Here is a 23,757-nt window from a genome sequence, read left to right on the forward strand (position 1 = left end):
AACAGTGATTTTATGAATTGGATTGTATACGAGGGGACAACACCATTATACAATGGACACTTCAATCTTGTGATTGAAATTCTTCTCGGGTTGATAATTCTTTCGCTCCTTTTTATCATTGTATTATGTTTTATTTATTATTTTGTATATAAGGGAATTTGTTGATATGTAAACTCCTATTTTCTGGACTAGTATATTAATAAAAATTCAGGGGAGGAACAGTATTGGGCTGTGCATTTGGTCCTCACCCAATGCTTTCAATCAATAATTATGTTCATTGGATCAATAAATGAATGAAATATTAAATAACTATCCATACTTGCGATGTGGAATACCGTGAGGTGAGACAGATCCTTACATATATGTAAGTTTTGTTGACTTTTAAAACTATCCATATAAAAGATCCTCACATATCTGGAAGTTATATTCACTTGTGAAACTATCCATATATATCCAAGTACTGAATATTGGTTGTACTTTTGATATTTTATCGAAGATGTGTCGAGCTCATTGAACTGTTGATTTTCACAGAATAAACAGCTCAGTTGAGTAATTATAATCGGTTGAATAATAAATATCAGTTGATTTGGAGTAGCTCGGTTTCTTGGGGCTTAAAGTGAGAACTGTATGTGGAACCACATTCATACCCAAACTGGTTTCCATCCTAGGAACCGCGACCTCTTGAGGAGTTGGCCTTCGAATCTGGTGGCGGTCTTCTGCAGATGTCGCACAGGCTGCACGGCCAACACCTGCTCCATTTGCGAATCTCGAGCCAATTGTTGTGCGGTTTGCCCTGTGTCACACGATTCACAAGATTTTCACATCACAAAGCGGCAAAATTTCCTCCACATATTTAGACAGAATATAAATAAAAATATTAATCCGAGTACCATTATAAATTATTTTGTCACTACATTTTTCGGCTACTAATGCCGAGAAGACTTGAAAATGACATTAGTAGCCGAAACATGTAGTGTCAAAATAATTTATAAGGGTACTCGGATTAATATTTTTATTTATATTAGAAGTAGCCATAAAGAAAAAAGACATTAAAATGGCGTATCAACCAAACATAATTAGACTGAATATTATTTTGTAGCATGTATCCAAAAAGCATTGGGATATCCTAATAAAAATGATCTAATTAACTACTTTCATAGGGCTACTTCAATTTTTAATTAAAGAAAATTTGCAGTAATAAATGTCAAAACTAGTCGTTTTTAATTAAAATAGGCCTATATTGAAATGATATATAATTTTCTACAATAAGTAAAAATTATATGTATTTTGATAAAGAGCATGTGAAAACCATGTTTTTTCCATGGGAATAGTATTAATCAATCTCACAGTAATAGGTGTGTGATGTAATAGATATGTGGAACATTACAGAGGTAGAGCTCGAATACTTGGTGATAAAATACCGACATGGACGTTGGAAAAGTTCATTTTGCAATCTTTTAAGATAGGCCGGGTTTCAATACAACAAAATTTAAAGAATTTATTGGTTATACTTTTGAAGAACTTTTGTTGAAGAAGCTCTATGAGGATAATTGATGAAAAAGTGAAATATTGAGGAAGTAAATTGAGTAAAACAGTACATAGTGTAATTATTAATGAAGTACAAGTTAACAAAGTTTTCGTGCGTCATATGGAGGCCGTAAGTAATTGTTTTCTGACCAGGCCGGTAAATTTTTTACGGCCCTAGGGCTGTAAAATAACCTTGAAGTCGCCAGCTGATTCTGATTTGATGTGAACGTGTTTACAAAATAGTTTATGAAACGGAATCAGTTTATGCTTCTAGAATTGAATAAAGTATTTTGCAATAAGATACTATCATTTTATTTGGATGAATGGAATACAAATAATATATTACAAACTATTCAAATTCAATTTTCAGAGTATAATAGAATCCGACCTCTGACCTCATAGTACTGCTACTGCGTTTGAGGAAAACATAGTACAGAGGAAAACTTAATTGTGGGGATAAACTGTACGTGGATTAAGCGTTATATCGTTGGACACATAATTTATGTATCAATTACGTTACAGAACAGTATATTGTTATAACTCACCTCTGAAGTTTTTAATTGTAGTGTCGATACCATTTTGTAGGAGTAAGATAGCTGCTTCCTTGTGACCTCGGTAGGCAGCACAATGAAGGCAAGAGTTTCCTTGATTATCAACGCAATTTATGCTGGGAGCGCGTTCATCTTTTAGCTGCAATTGAGAAAGGAATTTATTAGAAATAGGAGCAGAACCCCATTACATCTGCTTATCTTTTGATAAATTTAGCGAAATATGTATTCCGTCGAGTTATCGATCAGACTGTGCAATATAAGCAGTCTATGCATATAATTCAATGAGAAAAAACCTGGTATACAAAAATACAACTTTTAATGAAAATTCATCGCCCCTAACTGATTCACTACGTAAAATTGATTTAATTCAGCAAACCACACAGTAAATCACTTCCATGAGGTGATTCAGTTATATTTATAATTCTAATCTCTGGCATTTTCATCATATCAAACAGTGAAATTCTGAGCTTAATGAATACAGACCTGATTGATTCTAGAATTCGATATTTATTCGGGAAGAAGTGTCACTATTTACTGATGGACTTTGTAAAAATTGAAATCACTTATTGAAATTACGCTAAATTCATGAAATTCCATAATTAAAGCGATAACAACCATAATATTAGTGTTGTATCTTGATTAATGAGTTTCTTTTACAAAGTCTCCTCCTTTGACATATTGATAGAAATTCTCAAGCGTAATGAGTAATAAACTCTTTTGGATGCAAATCATTGACATTATTATTATTAATTGTGATAAGTATTATTTATGAATTAAAATAATTTTGCAAAACTAATTCAACTTAAAATTTAGGAAAATTTTTATGCAATTTGCTCCAAAACATCTGGTTGTGTTCCTAGAGGTGCAGGTTTTATTTTTTTCCATGAGAAGTATTATTTCAATTGGATAAAAAGACTGAAATTATGTGAAAAATCATATTCAGAAATATTATCATTCTCGTAATTTTTCCAGCATTGAAAATAGTTTATTTTCGAAACATCAGTTGAGAAAGCAATGAGCTGTTCAGAGCCACTACGACATTATGAGGACAGCGACAATTCAACTATCATTCAACGACTGCATTTCACCCGCTCCTGTCGCCGTCATTTTCAAGGTACAAAATAGAGAACAAGAACGTTGGTTTTATTTATTTTTATTTCCAAACATAAATATTCTTTTACAACGTGAGGTATAATGTTTTATAGAAATATAAGATCGGTCATACGTTTTAAAAAGTATAAATTTAAATCTTAAAATGCATAGTTCATAGATAAAATATTACAGTTTGGTCAATTCACATTGATTATACATTTTCTAGGTGAATCTGATCAAACTCTTAAATTCAATATCCACTAAGATAAAAGTTGCAATTAAGTAAAATGGATATATATTACTGTACCTAAAACTATTATGATCCTTAATTGTACCGGCATGGATAAGTGAATAAATGTATACAACAAAGAGCTTTAGCTTGTTAGAATTGAATGTTTAATCAATTGGGTCGATTGAATAAAAACTAGAATCTAGTGACTGGAGCTTGTCATAGCTCTAGCTATACAGATAAGAGTATACAGATGACTCAAACTTGCTGACTCAAAATTGACAATTGCTAGCTTTTATTCAATCTACCTAATAGGTATTCTGTACTTTCTAAAAAATTATAAATGAATTCACATTAGAAAAATGCTTTGAATTTCAATTTTTACGTGCATACAAAAAGCTCTAAATAAAAAAGTGAACACTGTATTTTCTTATAAGTTGTAACAAAACCTCATTCATTCAGCTCACACCACCATATCAATCTTTCAAAACAATCTATAATATACCACACAATATAGTATAAATATTGCATTGTATGAAACAATATTTCAATGATAGTGGACAGAATATAGTGCAAACATTTCATTACATAGTACAATATTTCAACAATATTAAACAGATTTATACATAAAAAAATGCGAAAAGCTATTACATAATAAAGGATTATATCATCTGTGTTGAAAGTGTAGGTACGAATTTCTTGATAGAAAATATTGTTCCTGAAATCAATTTCAAAAAAACTAGCATTGTATGAATAACTTTGGTTGACATATTCTTTGTATAGCAATTCCATGGATATAACTTTATATTGGGTATCGTTGCATGATGGCAAACAATCGCAATAATTACTGAAGTCGTGGTATATTATTTTGACAACATTCATAGCACAGGATTTGTTTGTAGTCGGGCAAATGTGTGTCGTTTCAGTATGCGGCATGTAGTACAGAACACAGCCACACAGTTGCAAAGCTTTTTTCGTGGCACATTCCAGTAAACAATTATATCGTGTGTAATATTGGAAGAAATCCAACCCTTTTTCGGTCGTGGTGTAGCATTGATGACGATAATTATTGGGCGATATCGTATGCATTATCGAATCTAACTTATCGTAGAGAATTTTTTGTTCGGGATCTACAGCTATCCGTAAATGTTGAAAATTCTTGGAGTGATACCATCGCATGTAGGGGCTTGGAACATCCCAAGAATTATGAATTGCAAACTTGAAGTTTTCTGTTACATCGCCAACAATATTAATAATTTCGAGGCCTATAGGTGGATATTCTATCATGAGTGGGTAATTTCTATTAGGCCTATCATAATCTTTCATCAACACCATCAACGAAGGAACCCCATAGATTTCATCATTGTTCAATTGATAATTATTTTTATCTGGATGAAAAATGTAATGCATTGTATTGTTTTTGTAAATTTTGGAGGGTGGAAACATGTTGCAAGTTGTGCAGAGTCCTTCGAAAGTGAAGGTATAGTAACAGAGTGTATCGAAATTAAAATTGCCTCTGAAAACATTCTTCTCATGCACCAAGTCAAATAAAAGGTCAATGAAGGTTGAATCAGATATTTTAAATTTTTCACCATTTGTACCATTTTGTGTAAAACTAATGTTGTATTTCTGATTGAAAATTTCTGCAGTCAAGCCTAGAATATCAGCTACTTTGTACAGAGAATCCACTTTATCGGGAGTATTTAAATAATCAAGTTCAATCTTTTCCCATGCAACCGATATTGGACTACAAAATGTTACGGCGGGCGCTGGTAGAATGGATATATGTTTTTCAAATATTTCTATTGTAATTGGTGTTTCTTTCCAAAAATCCAATAGCACTTCACAATAAATTGATAATGAAATGATACAGCCGCATAAAACTAGACCCCAGAAGAAACGCACAACCCAATTATTATTCGGGTCGATTATGTATTTCAGTCCATGGAGTGATGCATTTTTCAGCATTTCCTTCACAAGCGGTTTGATCTTCTTCCTTCGTCCTCTATTTTTGCGAACAGAACCGACCTTCATTGTTGAACCACTAACATATTCAGCTTCCATTGGGTAAGAAAACTGTTCACTCAACTAATGAATAGATGCAACTAGAAACAAGTTATCTGATCATCTGAAAATGTACGCGGAACGTAATTTATTTGAAAGCTTATTTCTCATTTCTTGCATTTATAGGCATGCAAAAATTCTACCCTTGGGGAGTCTCATTTGATTATGGTTCTCCATGCAATGTATCATAAATTAAACTAATTAAATTAAATCAATTTAAATTGTCATCATTAAATTACGGCGATAACTCAACACCCATAGGATTCCAAATGGATTCGTAATTCGATCCTGGAGCTCTGACTTACATGAATTTCAAAAATAATTATGAAATATGTTGATGAAACCATTCTTTTATCACAGCCTAAATGAACTGATAACTCCTGATAATTCACCTGTTAGCTTATTTCTAGCATTTAGAAATGCTACACGCAGTAAATAAAATTTCAAAAATCAGTCATAAAGCCCAAGCCACAAGACGTTTGTTTTCAGTCGGCACGACAGAAAAGGAGGCTCTCCAATTGGTTGGACAGGAAGCTCACTCGATACGCCAAGCCAATCATCCAAACGAAGATCTTTCTGTTCTGACATGCACGTGTGGCTTGTAGTCCAGTCAAGGAAGGGTTATAGAGGGAAAAGTTTGGAAGACGATTTCTGACCCCGCAGTTCTGTTTAGAAGGTAATCATACCAAAATTCCCAACCCCTACCCCCTGTGCTAAGGGTGTGGGGGTGGTTCAAAGGTACCATTTTTTAGTTCCTCACATACAGCTTGAAAACTATGCATCTTACATACATGACTGTTCTATAGAGATTGTTCTATTCATACTGTTCTATACAGACCAGAGAAGAGACTGCTGATCTGGATGGCTCGTTGGAGTAAGTGATAACGCGCCGGTCAAATAATCAAGAGAACCCGAGTTCGAATCTCGCCCGGGGCAAAAGTTTTTGACTACAGCACAATCACATAGATAAGGTCGCCTCGTCTTTCGAAGCAGACGATAAGCCGTTGGTCCCAACTACCTAAAAAGTAGTTGCCATCTCTCATCAGTATCCCTCTCACTCAACGCACAAGCCTAAGAGCCAAAGTGAGCATCATCCTCGGTATTATTATTATACAAAATTGAAGCTTGCATTATTTCCTACAATATTCATAGAACAACTTGTTCTATACATTCTATAGTTTTTGAGATATCCGCTCTTGAAGGTGTGACACTCTTGGAAAAAACTCGTTCGCCTCCATTTTTTTTTTGCTATTTTAGTCCTTATAGCATTTTAATGTGTAAAAGTGTGAAATTATTCATAAAATTTGAGATAATTCAATGCTTTATAAGCTCATGTTCAGCATTGATTTTTTCATCGATTTTTAAGAAGGTATAAGAGCAAAAATATCAAAAAATTGAGGCAAACGTGTTTTTTACAAAACTGTCACACCTTCAAGAACGGATACCTCAAAAACTATAAAAATATATAGAGAAAGTTGTTTGTTGAATATTGTGGGACATAATGTAAGCTTAAATTTTTTATAGAATAGTCATGACTGCAAGACGCATAGTTTTCGAGTTATATGCGAGAAATCAAAATAATACATAACCTATTTTCTGGACTATTTTGATGAATCAAAATTCGGGGGAAGGAACAGTTCTGGGCCGTGCCTGTTGATCCCCCATCAAAATTATTTAAAAAATAATATTGTGTATCATTAAATCAATGAAAGAATATATAAGAACATTTAAACCACCCCAACCCCCTTTGCAGAGGGGTGAGGATGAGGTCTTTTGGTATGATTACCTCCTTACTAACCTAAATAGAACTGCTGGGTCAAAAAGTGGTCTTCCTAAATTCTCCTCTATAATCCTTCGTTAACTGGACTAATATTCATCTTGTTACACTTTGTTTTTATGCTTTTTTTATAATTTATTACATAAATATTAGGTTGCTGGTTGTAAAATCTGACAAAGCATTTATTGGAACGGTTCCACTTGTTACTCGTTCCGCTACTACGTAGACATCATGTCGTCATTTTGTCCGTCCCGCTGACCAGTGACGTCACAGTCGCGGTTCTTTGCCACTGCTCTAGTCAAGTTGGTTTTCTATACTATTATTCATATTTTTTCGTCGGATTGTTTGCCGTTGCAATTTTAATATTTGTACTATTCGATTTTTTGGAATTTATTTTGTCTTTAGGCATCTTACTTTCTAGATATTTGTTACTTTTTCACCATATGTTTGTAAACGTGTTGCTTATGTTTCAAACACATCCGGCATCTTCCTTCTTTCTACGAGCATTGTAGCGTCTTTTTGTCTTTTGCAATGGTTCTTAGTCAAGAGCGCATTTACGCTTTTGGTCTAAACCTTTTATCCATTTTCATCGGACCTACGAAACGTTTTTAAAGGTGAATTATTCTTCGAATTAATTCGTTTGTTCTATTCTTCAATTGTGATTCAATTATTCATCGATTGCTTCGCATATTACTCTGATAAACTTTATCAAAATTGCAACCTCGTGTGGGCGTTTTTCGCTATTCATCGGATCTACGGAACGTTTTTAAAAGTGAATTATTCTTTCAAATTAATTCATTTATTCTATTCTTCAATTGTGATCCAATTATTCATCGATTGCTTCGCATATTTGCTCTGATAAACTTTGCTAAGTTCACAACCTCGTGTGGGCGTTCATCGCTATTTATTTGATCTACAGAATGTTTTTAAAGTGTGAATTATTCTACAAATTAATTCATTTATTCTATTCTTCAATTGTGATTCAATTATTCATCGGTTGCTTCGCATATTACTCTGATAAACTTTGTCAAAAATTGCAACCTCGTGTGGGCTTCAATTGCCATTCTTCTACAATTGGCTTCACCTCGTGTAACTCAAACTTTCAAGTTCATCATCTCTACCATTTGGAAATCATTCTAAAAATTCCACAACTTGAAAGTCGGATTATTCATTTGGGATTCTACATGCTCCTGTCTACATTTCCACTGGGGGATTGGCCTGCTGTGGTGGACGCTTCCATTCTTGTCATCGCATGGCCAGATCACATCGTCGCTTGCTGATGTCCTGTTCCTTTGGGTATTGCGGACTCATTGCCTGTCTGCCTGGCTGCATCTCCTCTTCAAAATTTTATTCAGGTTACGTAAATCGTTCTATTCAATTTTCATTTACGTATGTATCATAATTGTTTTATTAATGTCTATCTTGACATTCAAATCACTAAGGCCACCGACGCCTATTAATTCATTGGATTTGACAGCAACCCTTGGCTTTACAAGCGATTCACTGAGGCCACTGACGCCTATTAATTCATTGGATTTGACAGCTACCCTTGGCTTTACTAGTGATTCACTAAGGCCACCGACGCCTATTAATTCATTGTATTTAACAGCTACCCTTGGCTTTACAAGTGATTTTCTGAGGCCACTGACGCCTATATAATTGTATTCAATAGTAGCAACTATTTCATTGGATTTGACAGCTACCCTTGGCTTTACAAATCACCCACAAATACCCTTGGCTTGACATTCAAATCACTGAAGGCCTATGCCGCATATTTTATGTATTCTACTTGTTGAGCACTATTTACAGCTCATTGTCATTTGTTATTATTCCTTTTGTACTATTGAATGTCTATCTTGACATTCAAATTCACTGAGGCCACTGACGCCTATTAATTGCTCAATTGATATCTACTTGACATTTAATTTACTGAAGGCCTATGCCGCATATATTTTTATGTATTCTACTTGTTGAGCACTATTTACAGCTCATTGTCATTTGTTATTATTCCTTTTGTACTATTGAATGTCTATCTTGACATTCAATTCACTGAGGCCACTGACGCCTATTAATTGCTCAATTGATATCTACTTGATATTTAATTTACTGAAGCCTATGCCGCATATATTTTTATGTATTCTACTTGTTGAGCACTATTTACAGCTCATTGTCATTTGTTATTATTCCTTTTGTACTATTGAATGTCTATCTTGACATTCAAATTCACTGAGGCCACTGACGCCTATTAATTGCTCAATTGATATCTACTTGACATTTAATTTACTGAAGGCCTATGCCGCATATATTTTTATGTATTCTACTTGTTGAGCACTATTTACAGCTCATTGTCATTTGTTATTATTCCTTTTGTACTATTGAATGTCTATCTTGACATTCAAATTCACTGAGGCCACTGACGCCTATTAATTGCTCAATTGATATCTACTTGATATTTAATTTACTGAAGGCCTATGCCGCATATTTTTTATGTATTCTACTTGTTGAGCACTATTTACAGCTCATTGTCATTTGTTATTATTCCTTTTGTACTATTGAATGTCTATCTTGACATTCAAATTCACTGAGGCCACTGACGCCTATTAATTGCTCAATTGATATCTACTTGACATTTAATTTACTGAAGGCCTATGCCGCATATATTTTTATGTATTCTACTTGTTGAGCACTATTTACAGCTCATTGTCATTTGTTATTATTCCTTTTGTACTATTGAATGTCTATCTTGACATTCAAATCACTGAGGCCACTGACGCCTATTAATTGCTCAATTGATATCTACTTGACATTTAATTTACTGAAGGCCTATGCCGCATATTTTTTATGTATTCTACTTGTTGAGCACTATTTACAGCTCATTGTCATTTGTTATTATTCCTTTTGTACTATTGAATGTCTATCTTGACATTCAAATTCACTGAGGCCACTGACGCCTATTAATTGCTCAATTGATATCTACTTGATATTTAATTTACTGAAGGCCTATGCCGCATATATTTTTATGTATTCTACTTGTTGAGCACTATTTACAGCTCATTGTCATTTGTTATTATTCTTTTGTACTATTGAATGTCTATCTTGACATTCAAATTCACTGAGGCCACTGACGCCTATTAATTGCTCAATTGATATCTACTTGACATTTAATTTACTGAAGGCCTATGCCGCATATATTTTTATGTATTCTACTTGTTGAGCACTATTTACAGCTCATTGTCATTTGTTATTATTCCTTTTGTACTATTGAATGTCTATCTTGACATTCAAATTCACTGAGGCCACTGACGCCTATTAATTGCTCAATTGATATCTACTTGATATTTAATTTACTGAAGGCCTATGCCGCATATATTTTTATGTATTCTACTTGTTGAGCACTATTTACAGCTCATTGTCATTTGTTATTATTCCTTTTGTACTATTGAATGTCTATCTTGACATTCAAATTCACTGAGGCCACTGACGCCTATTAATTGCTCAATTGATATCTACTTGACATTTAATTTACTGAAGGCCTATGCCGCATATATTTTTATGTATTCTACTTGTTGAGCACTATTTACAGCTCATTGTCATTTGTTATTATTCTTTTGTACTATTGAATGTCTATCTTGACATTCAAATTCACTGAGGCCACTGACGCCTATTAATTGCTCAATTGATATCTACTTGACATTTAATTTACTGAAGGCCTATGCCGCATATATTTTTATGTATTCTACTTGTTGAGCACTATTTACAGCTCATTGTCATTTATTATTATTCCTTTTGTAAATCATTAAGATTGAACCTTACTGCAATAACTTTCATTATAGCACTCAATTTATATTCATTTCAGGTATCATTAATATTACCTTTTCGTTTATTGTCAGACTTCAAAGGTCATTAATGTCATTGACCTAATCTCATTTAAATTTTGTATTTCTCTAACGTGTTATCATGTTGTAATTATCCCAAGATATTTGACTCAATCTACTTACAATTGTTTTTGTATGTGGCCATCTGCCTATTATTATTTTATTGATCCCAAGATATTTGACTCAATCTACTTACAATTGTTTTTTGTATGTGGCCATCTGCCTATTATTATCTTATTATTATTAAATCTTATGTTGTTGATTCATTTAGTCTTTTATTGGTGTACTTACCACACTTCAAGCTATCAGTATTTTTATGCACAGAATTCAAAGATTTATTTGTAGGTATTTATAACAACTATCATTCACAGTCCACTGCCCTGACCTTGGATTCTGTCATAAAAATTGGTCCTCCGGGCCGGATTTCTTGATCCAGTGTTTATCTGGGATAATTGTTGGTTGGACCAATTGGATAAAAATTGGTCCTCCAGCCCATTCATTTTTGATCTAGTGTTACCTAGGATAATTGTTAATTTTTATTACCCATTTCTTGGTCCATTGAACCTTAGGGTTTCAGTGACTGTGTGCCTAATAGTCTAGCTTGACGCCAATGATTAGGTCCCACTCTAGAGTATATTTTATTCCATTGTACCTTTGTATGTTTATATTGTTTAATATTAAGCATTCACACACTTGTTTCAAATTTTCAGTACTGGCTGCAACTCAAAGCACGCTGCGACGTGTATGCACCAGCTATCAACTATCTTGTACCCTGAGAGACTGAACCGCACTGAACTGGTCACAGACGGCTATTGCACATTGAGAAAACAACACACAGCAAACTACACCACCTTGCGAGCTCGCTACTTGACTCGCCGCACAGCAAGCTTGATACAACTTGCCTCAAACGCACAGGCATGCCTCTCTGCGTACTGGACCAGCGCCCAAGGTTGCTTATTGGCGCAGCAATCGCATTGCTACAGTGCAGCATCGTTTTGTTCACTCAGGTTTTTCTGTTAGTTTTTAAGCATGTCCGATCATGAGGAAGATTCACTTCCTGAGCCTTCTGCTCTTTTCAATACAAGAGACAATTTACACCACGAAATAGATTGGTTCATAACCAGCTATAGCGATTATGTTGTGGACACTGAAGCCACTTATTATCAATTATTGACTGTCAAAAACGAACTAGGTTCACTTAGAATTAAGTATGATAAAATTCATGAACAGCTATGGAATTCAGAGTTGCAAGCACAAGACACTTCAACTCATTTTGAGATACTTAATAAGTTTATCTCCATTACCTCTAAGGCAAACGCTGCATTAACTGCTTTTGAAAGCAGACAACGCAACAATGAGGCCACTGCTGGTGCTTCCCAGCAGCCAACATCTCAAAACTCACATTTGGCAAATTTTCAGTTGCCTCAGATTCCGCTTCCACGCTTCAATGGGGAGCTTTCAAAATGGCAAGCATTCTCAAGTGCTTTTACCAATATTATTGGTAATCAAGATAATATTAATGACTCGTTGAAATTTTTCTATCTTCGTCAATCACTCAGTGGTGAAGCTCTTGCTAGAGTGGAACACATTGAAGCTGACGAAAATGGTTTTCAGCTTGCTTGGAACCTCTTGAGGGAGAGGTATGACAATAAGAGATTAATTGCTGCCAGGCACGTCACAGCAATTGAATCTCCGCCTACCATAAAGCGTAACTGTCCGCAATCATTACGGGCATTCATTGACTTTTGCAAGTCCCACATTACCGCGCTCGAAGCGCTTCAACTTGGAGTCCAAATCAAGGACTTATTGTACATGCACAAAATGTTGTTGCAGTTGGATACTGCTACTGTTCAAGAATGGGAAAAGAGTGTTGGTATACACGACATTCCCACCATTGATAAATTTTGGAATTTTTTGGAATCACAATGCAAAATCATGGAAGCTGTTGCTTCAAGCTCAGCTAACCATCATCAAGGAAATGTACAGCAAAGTACATCCAACTCGGTTGGTGCTCATAGCAAGGCGAAGTTCAATCAAAATCAATCGAATGTTCAAGCTAGGATGCAGGTTACTACCTCTTCTATGTCACCTTGTAGTTTTTGTAATTCTGTTGGTCATTTTCCAAATCGTTGTAATGAATTATTGAAGTTGCAGGTTACTGATCGTTGGAATGCTGTCCATGACAAAAGGTTATGTTATAATTGCCTCAAGCCTTTCGCACCCAATCATGTTTGTTCGGACAAATCGTGTACACTTTGTGGCAAGAGTCACCACACTGTTCTTCATAGGTCATATCCTCAATCACGAGACACTCAGCCTACTTCTAAGGATAAGGTAACTTCAAATGTTATTCATTCTCAATCTTTTGCTCCCTCCAAGGGTAAGAATGCTGTTTTGAATTCTGTCATGGTTCAGAATGTGGAAACAACTAAGCAAGCTGTTTCTCATGCAGAACAGCCTCAGAAGAACTCTCATGTCACAATGAGCTCCACTTCGTCACTGTGTTTGCAACAGCAATCAACTGTCGCCTTGTTACCTACTGCCGAAGTTTTGGTTCAAACTTCTAGTGGGGAATTTATTAAAGCAACCGCTCTTTTAGATTCTTGCTCTGATTGTAATTTGATGTGAACTAGGTTGGCTGAAAAATTGTCACTTGCTGCTTTGTATTCTGACACTTTGATTCATAGTGTAGGTGAGAATAGGACCAAATCATCTATTTCTCATTCGGTTTGCTTGTCTTCATCTGATCGTTCGTGGTCGGTTGAAGAAAATTGTATTGTAGTTGATAGCATATCATCTAATGTTCCTAGTGTGAACATTGATCTTTCCAAAATTTCAATTCCTGTTGAACTCAAATTAGCGGATCCATTGTTTGATCAGCCTAAGCCTGTAGATCTGTTACTTGGTGCTGGCATATTTGCATCTGTTCTTCAGCCTGGTAAATTATATCTAGCTCAAAACGCTCCCATCCTTCAGAAAACCAGTCTAGGTTGGGTCATATTTGGTTCTTGTAAAACCATTCGTCCTATTGCAGCACCTCGTTCATGCCTCCCTGCTTCGCCTGTGGCCACTCCCCGTAACGTCATGTCGAATTTTCTAACTTCAAATGATGTCTCTCATCAGTTAGAGAAATTTTGGAAGCTGGAAGAAATCTCTCCTCTACTTCCTCCCTCACCTGAGGTTTTGAAACTTGAGAAGCACTACACAACCACTACCACGCATCTTGAAGACGGACGGTTTATGGTCACTCTTCCCAAAAAGGATAATTTCCACTCATTGGGTCATTCCCGATTTCAAGCATTGAACCGATTTCATTCATTAGAAAAACGGTTATCATCAAATGTTGAGTTAAAAACTCAATACACAGCTTTCATGGAAGAATATCAACAGTTGAATCACATGTCACCAGTGCCTCCAGCACCGGATAATGAAAAATGCTACTTCATCCCTCATCACCCGGTTTTTAAACCTGATTCGACCACTACAAAATTACGTGTAGTATTTGACGCTTCTGCTAAGTCTACCACTGGAACATCGCTTAATGAAGTATTGTATGTTGGTCATACAGTTCAGCCTGAACTGTTCGATATAGTTCTGCGCTTTCGCACATATCAAATAGCCTTCATTGCGGACATTACTAAAATGTACCGTCAAATCTTAGTTCATCCCTCTGACCGTAACCTTCAGAGAATATTTTGGAGATCTGATGCTACTCTACCCATTCAAGAATTCACCTTGAATACTGTAAGTTACGGCACTTCGCCGGCAGCTTTCTTAGCTACTCGTACGCTTCATCATTTGGCCGATCTTGATACGGCACCTAACTCTGCTGTAGCTAATGTCATTAAAAATCACTTTTACGTTGATGACCTTATTTCTGGTTCTTCTTCGGTTACAGAAGCTAAACATTTAGTTCAACAATTGATCAGCACATTGGCTCAGGGTGGTTTCGAGCTTAGGAAATGGTTGTCTAACTCGCCTGAAGTTCTCGCTACTATTCCTTCTGATCTGCTTGAAGCAAACACTTCCAAACCGTTGTCTAATTTCAATGATAGTGTGGTCAAGGCACTAGGCCTCATTTGGAATTCCACTCTAGACGTCTTGACTATTTCCTCTAATGTTGCTGATGTATTACATAAAACATCTTTCACTAAAAGAGAGCTTCTCTCTTGCGTTTCAAGCATATTCGATCCATTAGGTTTGATTTCTCCTGTGGTCATTTTACCCAAAACACTTTTTCAAAAACTCTGGTTATTAAAGATTGATTGGGATCAAAAAATTCCGCAAGATCTGTTGGAAACTTGGTTGAAAATTCTGCATGAATTGCCGAACATTGTTAACATATCACTTCCGCGTTGTGTGTTATCAAAGGACTCTGATGCCTCGCTTGAATTGCATGGCTTCGCCGATGCTAGTCTCACTGCTTACGGCGCCTGTATTTACGTCAGAAGCACCTCTCTTGGTAGCAGTCAAACTAGGTTGCTCACTTCCAAGTCCCGCATTGCCTCTTTGAACCCAGTTCTCTCTGTTCCCAGATTAGAACTACAGGCAGCTCTGCTACTTTCACGTCTTGTGAATAAGGTTTTAAAGGCTTCAAATCTTACTTTTTCTAATGTGTATTTGTGGACTGACTCGAAAACAGTCTGTGACTGGTTAAGAGCCCCTCCTGATCGTTCTAATATTTTTGTAGCTGTACGCATTTCTGAAATTCAGAATTCAACGTTTAACTTTCATTGGAATCATGTTTGTACTAGTAACAATCCTGCTGATTTGATATCTCGAGGTTGTACACCCAATCAGCTGGCCGCTAGTCATCTGTGGTGGAATGGTCCTTCATGGCTATCTATGCTGAATAGTTCTTGGGATTCTTTCTCTAGCAATGTTGCTATTTCTCAATCAGTTCAGGTATTAGCTACTACTTCGTCTCGTAATGATGTTATTTCAGGTATAATCAATAGTTGCTCCACCTATCACAAAATCGTTCGTACAACAGCATATGTTCTACGGTTCATTCATAATTGTAGAAAACAAAATTCAGTCGCTCCGCGCTTTGGTCAATTAGCTATCTCTGAAATTTCAGAAGCTGAAAATTGTATCTTCAAATCCATTCAAGAAGAAGCCTTCTCTGCTGAAATTAAAGCATTGCGTCAAAATCAGGAGCTATTGCCTAATAGTTCTATTAAAGCCTTGTCACCATTCATTCACTCAGATTCTCTGCTCAGAGTTGGTGGACGTTTGCAGAATGCAAATGCTTCCTTTGATTACAAACATCAAATATTGTTGCCTAGCAATCACAAATTCACTCGTGCATTGATTGTTGCTCACCATCGTTGTCTAAGTCATGCTGGTGTGCAGGCCACCATGGCCAGTGTAAGACAACGATTTTGGTTTCCTTCCACCTGTCGCACCATCAAAAGTGTATTGCGGCATTGCATATTGTGTTTTCGCTTTTTGGCTCTTCGTTCTGAGCAAATCATGGGTACGGTAGTTTACCAGCGGCCCGCGTTCAGGCTAATTTTCCCTTTTATAATTGTGGTTTGGATTATGCCGGTCCTATTTCCATTCGTGTAGGCGGCCCCAAATCTTGTACTTTTTCTCCACCACTCTTCAGAAAAAAGACCCATTCCTTCACCACTCTTCAGAAAAAAGGCAAATGGCTAAACAATTGTGAAAATTTGAAGGTCGGTACGGTTGTCATCTTGAAGGATCCTGGTTTCGCGCAGTCCACTTGGAAGCTGGCGCGCATTACTGAAGTTCATCCCGGTAAGGATGACAAGGTTCGAGTTGTCACTGTTCTCACTCCCTCTGGCACTTTTAAGAGAGCTATTTCGAGTTTAGCACCTCTTCCCATTGATGAGGATTCTAGTTAATCCCCTTGCTCTTTTGGTTCATGTTGTATTTTTAGGTTTCATTGTTTTTCCCCTGGTTCTCACATGGGGCCCAGTTTTCAATTTCCAATTGCCTTGCCAGATTTTACATATTTCTTACTTTTTCTTATTGTGCCATACCCCCATATGACACAAGGGGCCCAGTTTATGTAAAATCTGACAAAGCATTTATTGGAACGGTTCCACTTGTTACTCGTTCCGCTACTACGTAGACATCATGTCGTCATTTTGTCCGTCCCGCTGACCAGTGACATCACAGTCACGGTTCTTTGCCACTGCTCTAGTCAAGTTGGTTTTCTATACTATTATTCGTATTTTTTCGTCGGATTGTTTGCCGTTGCAATTTTAATATTTGTACTATTCGATTTTTTGGAATTTATTTTGTCTTTAGGCATCTTACTTTCTAGATATTTGTTACTTTTTCACCATATTTTTGTAAATGTGTTGCTTACGTTTCAAACACATCCGGCATCTTCCTTCTTTCTACGAGCATTGTAGCGTCTTTTTGTCTTTTGCAATGGTTCTTAGTCAAGAGCGCATTTACGCTTTTGGTCTAAACCTTTTATCCATTTTCATCGGACCTACGAAACGTTTTTAAAGGTGAATTATTCTTCGAATAATTTCGTTTGTTCTATTCTTCAATTGTGATTCAATTATTCATCGATTGCTTCGCATATTACTCTGATAAACTTTATCAAAATTGCAACCTCGTGTGGGCGTTTTTCGCTATTCATCGGATCTACGGAATGTTTTTAAAAGTGAATAATTCTTTCAAATTAATTCATTTATTCTATTCTTCAATTGTGATCCAATTATTCATCGATTGCTTCGCATATTTGCTCTGATAAACTTTGCTAAGTTCACAACCTCGTGTGGCGTTTTTCGCTATTCATCGGATCTACGGAATGTTTTTAAAAGTGAATAATTCTTTCAAATTAATTCATTTATTCTATTCTTCAATTGTGATCCAATTATTCATCGATTGCTTCGCATATTTGCTCTGATAAACTTTGCTAAGTTCACAACCTCGTGTGGGCGTTCATCACTATTTATTTGATCTACAGAACGTTTTTAAAGTGTGAATTATTCTACAAATTAATTCATTTATTCTATTCTTCAATTGTGATTCAATTATTCATCGGTTGCTTCGCATATTACTCTGATAAACTTTGTCAAAAATTGCAACCTCATGTGGGCTTCAATTGCCATTCTTCTACAATTGGCTTCACCTCGTGTAACTCAAACTTTCAAGTTCATCATCTCTACCGTTTGGAAATCATTCTATTCACTAAGGCCACGACGCCTATTAATTCATTGTATTTAACAGCTACCCTTGGCTTTACAAGTGATTTTCTGAGGCCACTGACGCCTATATAATTGTATTCAATAGTAGCAACTATTTCATTGGATTTGACAGCTACCCTTGGCTTTACAAGTGATATTTTAAGGCCAGTGACGCCTATTAATTTTTGTTGATGTCTATCTTGACATTCAAATCACTGAAGGCCTATGCCGCATATTTTATGTATTCTACTTGTTGAGCACTATTTACAGCTCATTGTCATTTGTTATTATTCTTTTTGTACTATTGAATGTCTATCTTGACATTCAAATTCACTGAGGCCACTGACGCCTATTAATTGCTCAATTGATATCTACTTGACATTTAATTTACTGAAGGCCTATGCCGCATATATTTTTATGTATTCTACTTGTTGAGCACTATTTACAGCTCATTGTCATTTGTTATTATTCCTTTTGTACTATTGAATGTCTATCTTGACATTCAAATTCACTGAGGCCACTGACGCCTATTAATTGCTCAATTGATATCTACTTGACATTTAATTTACTGAAGGCCTATGCCGCATATATTTTTATGTATTCTACTTGTTGAGCACTATTTACAGCTCATTGTCATTGTTATTATTCCTTTTGTACTATTGAATGTCTATCTTGACATTCAAATTCACTGAGGCCACTGACGCCTATTAATTGCTCAATTGATATCTACTTGACATTTAATTTACTGAAGGCCTATGCCGCATATATTTTTATGTATTCTACTTGTTGAGCACTATTTACAGCATATTGTCATTTATTATTCCTTTTGTAAATCATTGTCATTTATTATTATTCCTTTTGTAAATCATTAAGATTGAACCTTACTGCAATAACTTTCATTATAGCACTCAATTTATATTCATTTCAGGTATCATTAATATTACCTTTTCGTTTATTGTCAGACTTCAAAGGTCATTAATGTCATTGACCTAATCTCATTTAAATTTTGTATTTCTCTAACGTGTTATCATGTTGTAATTATCCCAAGATATTTGACTCAATCTACTTACAATTGTTTTTGTATGTGGCCATCTGCCTATTATTATTTTATTGATCCCAAGATATTTGACTCAATCTACTTACAATTGTTTTTTGTATGTGGCCATCTGCCTATTATTATCTTATTATTATTAAATCTTATGTTGTTGATTCATTTAGTCTTTTATTGGCGTACTTACCACACTTCAAGCTATCAGTATTTTTATGCACAGAATTCAAAGATTTATTTGTAGGTATTTATAACAACTATCATTCACAGTCCACTGCCCTGACCTTGGATTCTGTCACTGGTAAAATAAATTTTAGTATTTGTGAAATACCGCCGCCTTAGAGTGACTAATTTTTCATAATATATATTAATATATCATATAATTTTCATATATTATATGGATGGATAATTAATGTTTAAACTCCCGATAACTTATGGTATTTTTTGTCTATTATTATCCTTAATTCAAATAAGACGAATATCTTTTGATTCTTACTTACTATAGAGTATCAAGTATATTTTATTTTAATTATAATTTAGTTTTATGATTTGAAGTTTTTGAGTTTCCCAATTTCCATTAACCCCATACCCTATTAATCATCCTTAGACCATTCAATTACCTCATACCCCTTTTTAAATTCCTAAACTCCCAGTTTCATGAAAAAAATTTTCCTTAGTTTATTGTTAAAGTTAGCATATAATTCTATTTATGTATTTTATTATTTGTAGGCACCTGCTGTATAATCTTTTAGGTTTAGCGGGACCAATTTTGTAACGCATTTTACTGAATAAAATGATTGATTGATTGACTAGAGAATGGTAGGCAGTGGTCATGGCTAGACAGGAAGCTCACTTGATACACCAAGCCAATCATCCAATCGGAGAGCTCCCTGGCCCTAAAACTCACCAGATTCCTGAGAACGTCAAGGTGTCCATCGCGCGCCGCGGCCAACAGCTTCTCCTCCCGCCTCCTCATGTCAGTGCGTTCGGCCGCCCACAGCAGTTTGCCTGCGTCCACCCCGTCTCGGCACACCTCCCGCGCAGTGCGCCCTTCGCCGTTGCGAACGTTCACGTCCGCATTCTTCTCCAACAGCAACAGCACTAGGTCCTGTCACACAGAATTCAACATTAGAATGATAATTATAGTTACTGTAAGTAGAATAAGTAAATCTTCATTTAATAATTAATATCGGGGCACCGAGCTTCGCTCCTCATTTTTATTTATTGATAAACAGAACACAATATTCTCTAAAATGATCGTGTTTATATTTTACAGCTGGCTATACGTCAGCTTATGGGATGTGATATTTTGATTTTCCACAGATTCACTCGCTCACTTTTTACTATCGACAGACGACGAAAGTCTCAGCTGCTTCAGCCAAGAATAAATTATCCTTTTAAAGTCGTTCAGTGAGTTTTCCCAACGATGGGACCTAGTACAATCGAATTTTTATATCATAAACCTACTATGATCCAAATTTCGTGAAAATCGTTAGAGCCGTTTTCGAGATCCGTTGAACATAAATAACCAGATATACAGAAATTGCTCACTTAATATGATAGGATTATCTCTAATATTATTGATAAGGATATAATTTTGTAAATATTTTAATATATGGATTTGTATATTTTTAATATATGGATAAGGATATAATTTTGTAAATATTAATGAAATAAATTAACAGTTCCTGATTTTTTTATGTATGTACATTAGTTTGATGCAGTAGCTTATTTTTTTGTCAAGCATTTTTGTACTGTTTTGGCAAATAAATAAATCCATTTGAAACCTGTTTATTCATGCCACACAGTATTCAACATTAAAACCTAGTTATTCCTTCCACACTGTAATCAAAGTTCACTTCAAATAACAACGTTATAGGTTGAATGTTTATAAGAAATTGGCAGTTAAGCAACTACTGGTAGGCCTATACAGCTTTCATTTGATATTTTAGATGATTTTTATACAATAGTAACGTTAGAGGTGGTTGAAAATCAGTAATGTATCTCAACTCTGTTTCCTCAGGATTGATCAATAATTCAAGCGCGTTTTCCACATACAGTATTGTATTGTCATTTCATGGATGTTGGACAAGGCTAATTAAAGAGAAATTTTTCAAAGTTTTAAATAGAAATCTGGTGTTGCGCACTCACACAACTTTCCTTGCCGTTATGAAAATTGATGACCTGAAGCTAGTTTTCACGGGCATCTCAAGTCTACTATTCAAAGATCTGAGCCAGCTGGTGACAGGACAATAATGCTGGAGACACACGAGGTCTGCTATCTCTTCATAGTGAATGATTTAATAGAATCAACAGTTGCCAACAGTTTGCAATTTAATAATCACATTATCTCGAATTTCGAGCTTATTTTCAATTTTAGGTGAAAATGTTACTGAACATTAATTGTAGAGAACATTTATTTATTTATCAAACAACAATGACAAAACAACATAATCATAAAATGAATGGAAACGAAAAGGCAGGCAAACAAAACATTGTGTAATGGGTGTTTTTATCCAATCACTGTATAACATGAGAAATGCGATGCACTTGACTTTTGTTGGTGATTATTCAAGAATTCCCCAGAGTACTAGTATCACTAATATTGAACTTTGAAATTTTTTTGTGAAAACTGTGCTTGGACAAAATCTATTTATTTGAGGACACTAAAAACATGTAATAAATCAAACTATAGCTCGATTACCTCTCTTCCAATAAAAGCTGCTTTATGTAGTGGCGTATCACCAGCATCATTTACTGCATCTATGTCAGCTCCGGCATCCAGCAGTCTTTGAACAACATTTTTATGTCCAAAATAGGAAGCAAGATGGAGAGGCGTCCACCCCATATTACTTTTTGTTTTACCTGCATAACAAAAAGCTGTTGAAATTGTTGGATTTGTTAGCAAATGAGAGAATTTTGCATTAAAAAATATTTTATGTCCTATCTGACATAATTAAGGAGAAAAGTGGGAGGCTTGAGACAGTGCTGTATCTCTGGATTTTCAATTCTAATGGGGGTTCCCGGCTCATTGCTACCAGCCTACACATATATCAAGTTTATTTATTGATTATGATGGATTTAATTCTGGTTTCTGATGGCAACTGATGTTTAGAAAGCAGCATCTTCAAATAATGTAATTATAAGGTCCTGATCTTTATAGACTGATAATTTTTTCTATTCGACAGTTACCATCAACGATTTACAAACACAAAGGCATGTAGAATGCTGTTAATGATTTATTTTCCTTTTAGTTTCAGGATAAAAATTTAACTAATGCGAAAGCATGTACTCAAGGGAGGCTTGAGACTATTGGTTTGGTGAGGCTTGATACACAGCCTTCCTTTGGAATAGTATTCTCTTGGAGAGAATACACTCCATCATTTTGGAGACAATGTCTCAATAAGTCTCCCGCTAATTTTTCAATTGATTAATATTAATCCTTTCAGTTTTTTATTCGAAGATGAATGCGAAACTTTACCACTATTGCAGTCATGAAGAGTCACACTTATAAATATCCTAAATTATGATAAGGTAAGAAACACAAAAAAAATTGAGAATAGTTATTCCAAATTCCATTTGTGATGTTATTGAGAAAGAAAATAGAAACTGAGGTAGCCTATACAATTAGTGACTTTGACTTTTTCTAACCATCCTTAATCTTAAATAATCATTAATTATCAACTAACCTAACTAACAGTTCTTAAAACAGATAGAAAATGCACAAATGATACTCTTGAGGTTCACTAGAGAGAATACAATTGATGAACAGTTGAGTTTTTTAATTTAGAATAACAATTTATTGCATAAAACACAAAAAATGTATCAAGCCTCCCACTTCTCCCTATGTACCTTATTTGTCTACAATCAATTTTACTTTTAATGAGTAAACGAGTACATTCAACCTGACATATTTTTTTGAAAGACCATTCGAACTAACAAATTCGGTCTTAAAAGAGACTCTTTAAAGTAGGTACGGTAGCTTACGAATTCAACTCACCTTTGCAGTTGACATCAAGTTTGATTCTTCCTTCAGATTGACTACGTAAAAGACTCTCTAATGTAACAATATCACCATTTCTAGAACTATGTAACAGTAACTCTTGTGCTTCCAAACTTATTTCTGTCATATTTGAAATTTACAAATCACGTTGCAAATATAACTAGACGACTGTAAGCGAGGCTATATGCACATTACATTATGTCAAATTACAAAATGGTTTAATGGATTGAATGCGTAAATTTATTACAATCTATTAAGTAAATATCATGTGACTGGTTAACTTTAATTTTATCTGCAATGAGAATTCTGTCAATAATAACAAACAGACGACACCGCACCTCCTGTCAAAATTTTCAGCAGCACATACGTTCACAGCCATTGTGATATATATTGAAATAGCGTTGCTTATCAAATTCAAA

General features: G+C 35.2%; 1 protein-coding gene across 1 annotated transcript in view; it reads right to left on the bottom strand.

Annotated features, from left to right (window-relative positions):
- The window catches only part of LOC111051360 (oxysterol-binding protein-related protein 1), a 107,140-nt gene extending 83,448 nt beyond the window's left edge, over nt 1-23,692 (bottom strand). Inside the window, exons 1-5 of the mRNA XM_039445381.1 lie at nt 23,336-23,692; nt 22,040-22,200; nt 20,243-20,443; nt 2,073-2,217; nt 648-793 (exon numbers count right to left, since the gene is read on the bottom strand). Coding sequence (XP_039301315.1) covers nt 648-793; nt 2,073-2,217; nt 20,243-20,443; nt 22,040-22,200; nt 23,336-23,465 — 783 coding nt within the window. The 5' untranslated portion in view covers nt 23,466-23,692. The remainder of the gene's footprint in view (nt 1-647; nt 794-2,072; nt 2,218-20,242; nt 20,444-22,039; nt 22,201-23,335) is intronic.
- Nucleotides 23,693-23,757: the final 65 nt, after the last annotated feature.

This window comes from Nilaparvata lugens, chromosome 1 (genome assembly GCF_014356525.2).
Source record: "Nilaparvata lugens isolate BPH chromosome 1, ASM1435652v1, whole genome shotgun sequence".
Classification (NCBI taxonomy): Eukaryota; Metazoa; Arthropoda; class Insecta; order Hemiptera; family Delphacidae; genus Nilaparvata; species Nilaparvata lugens.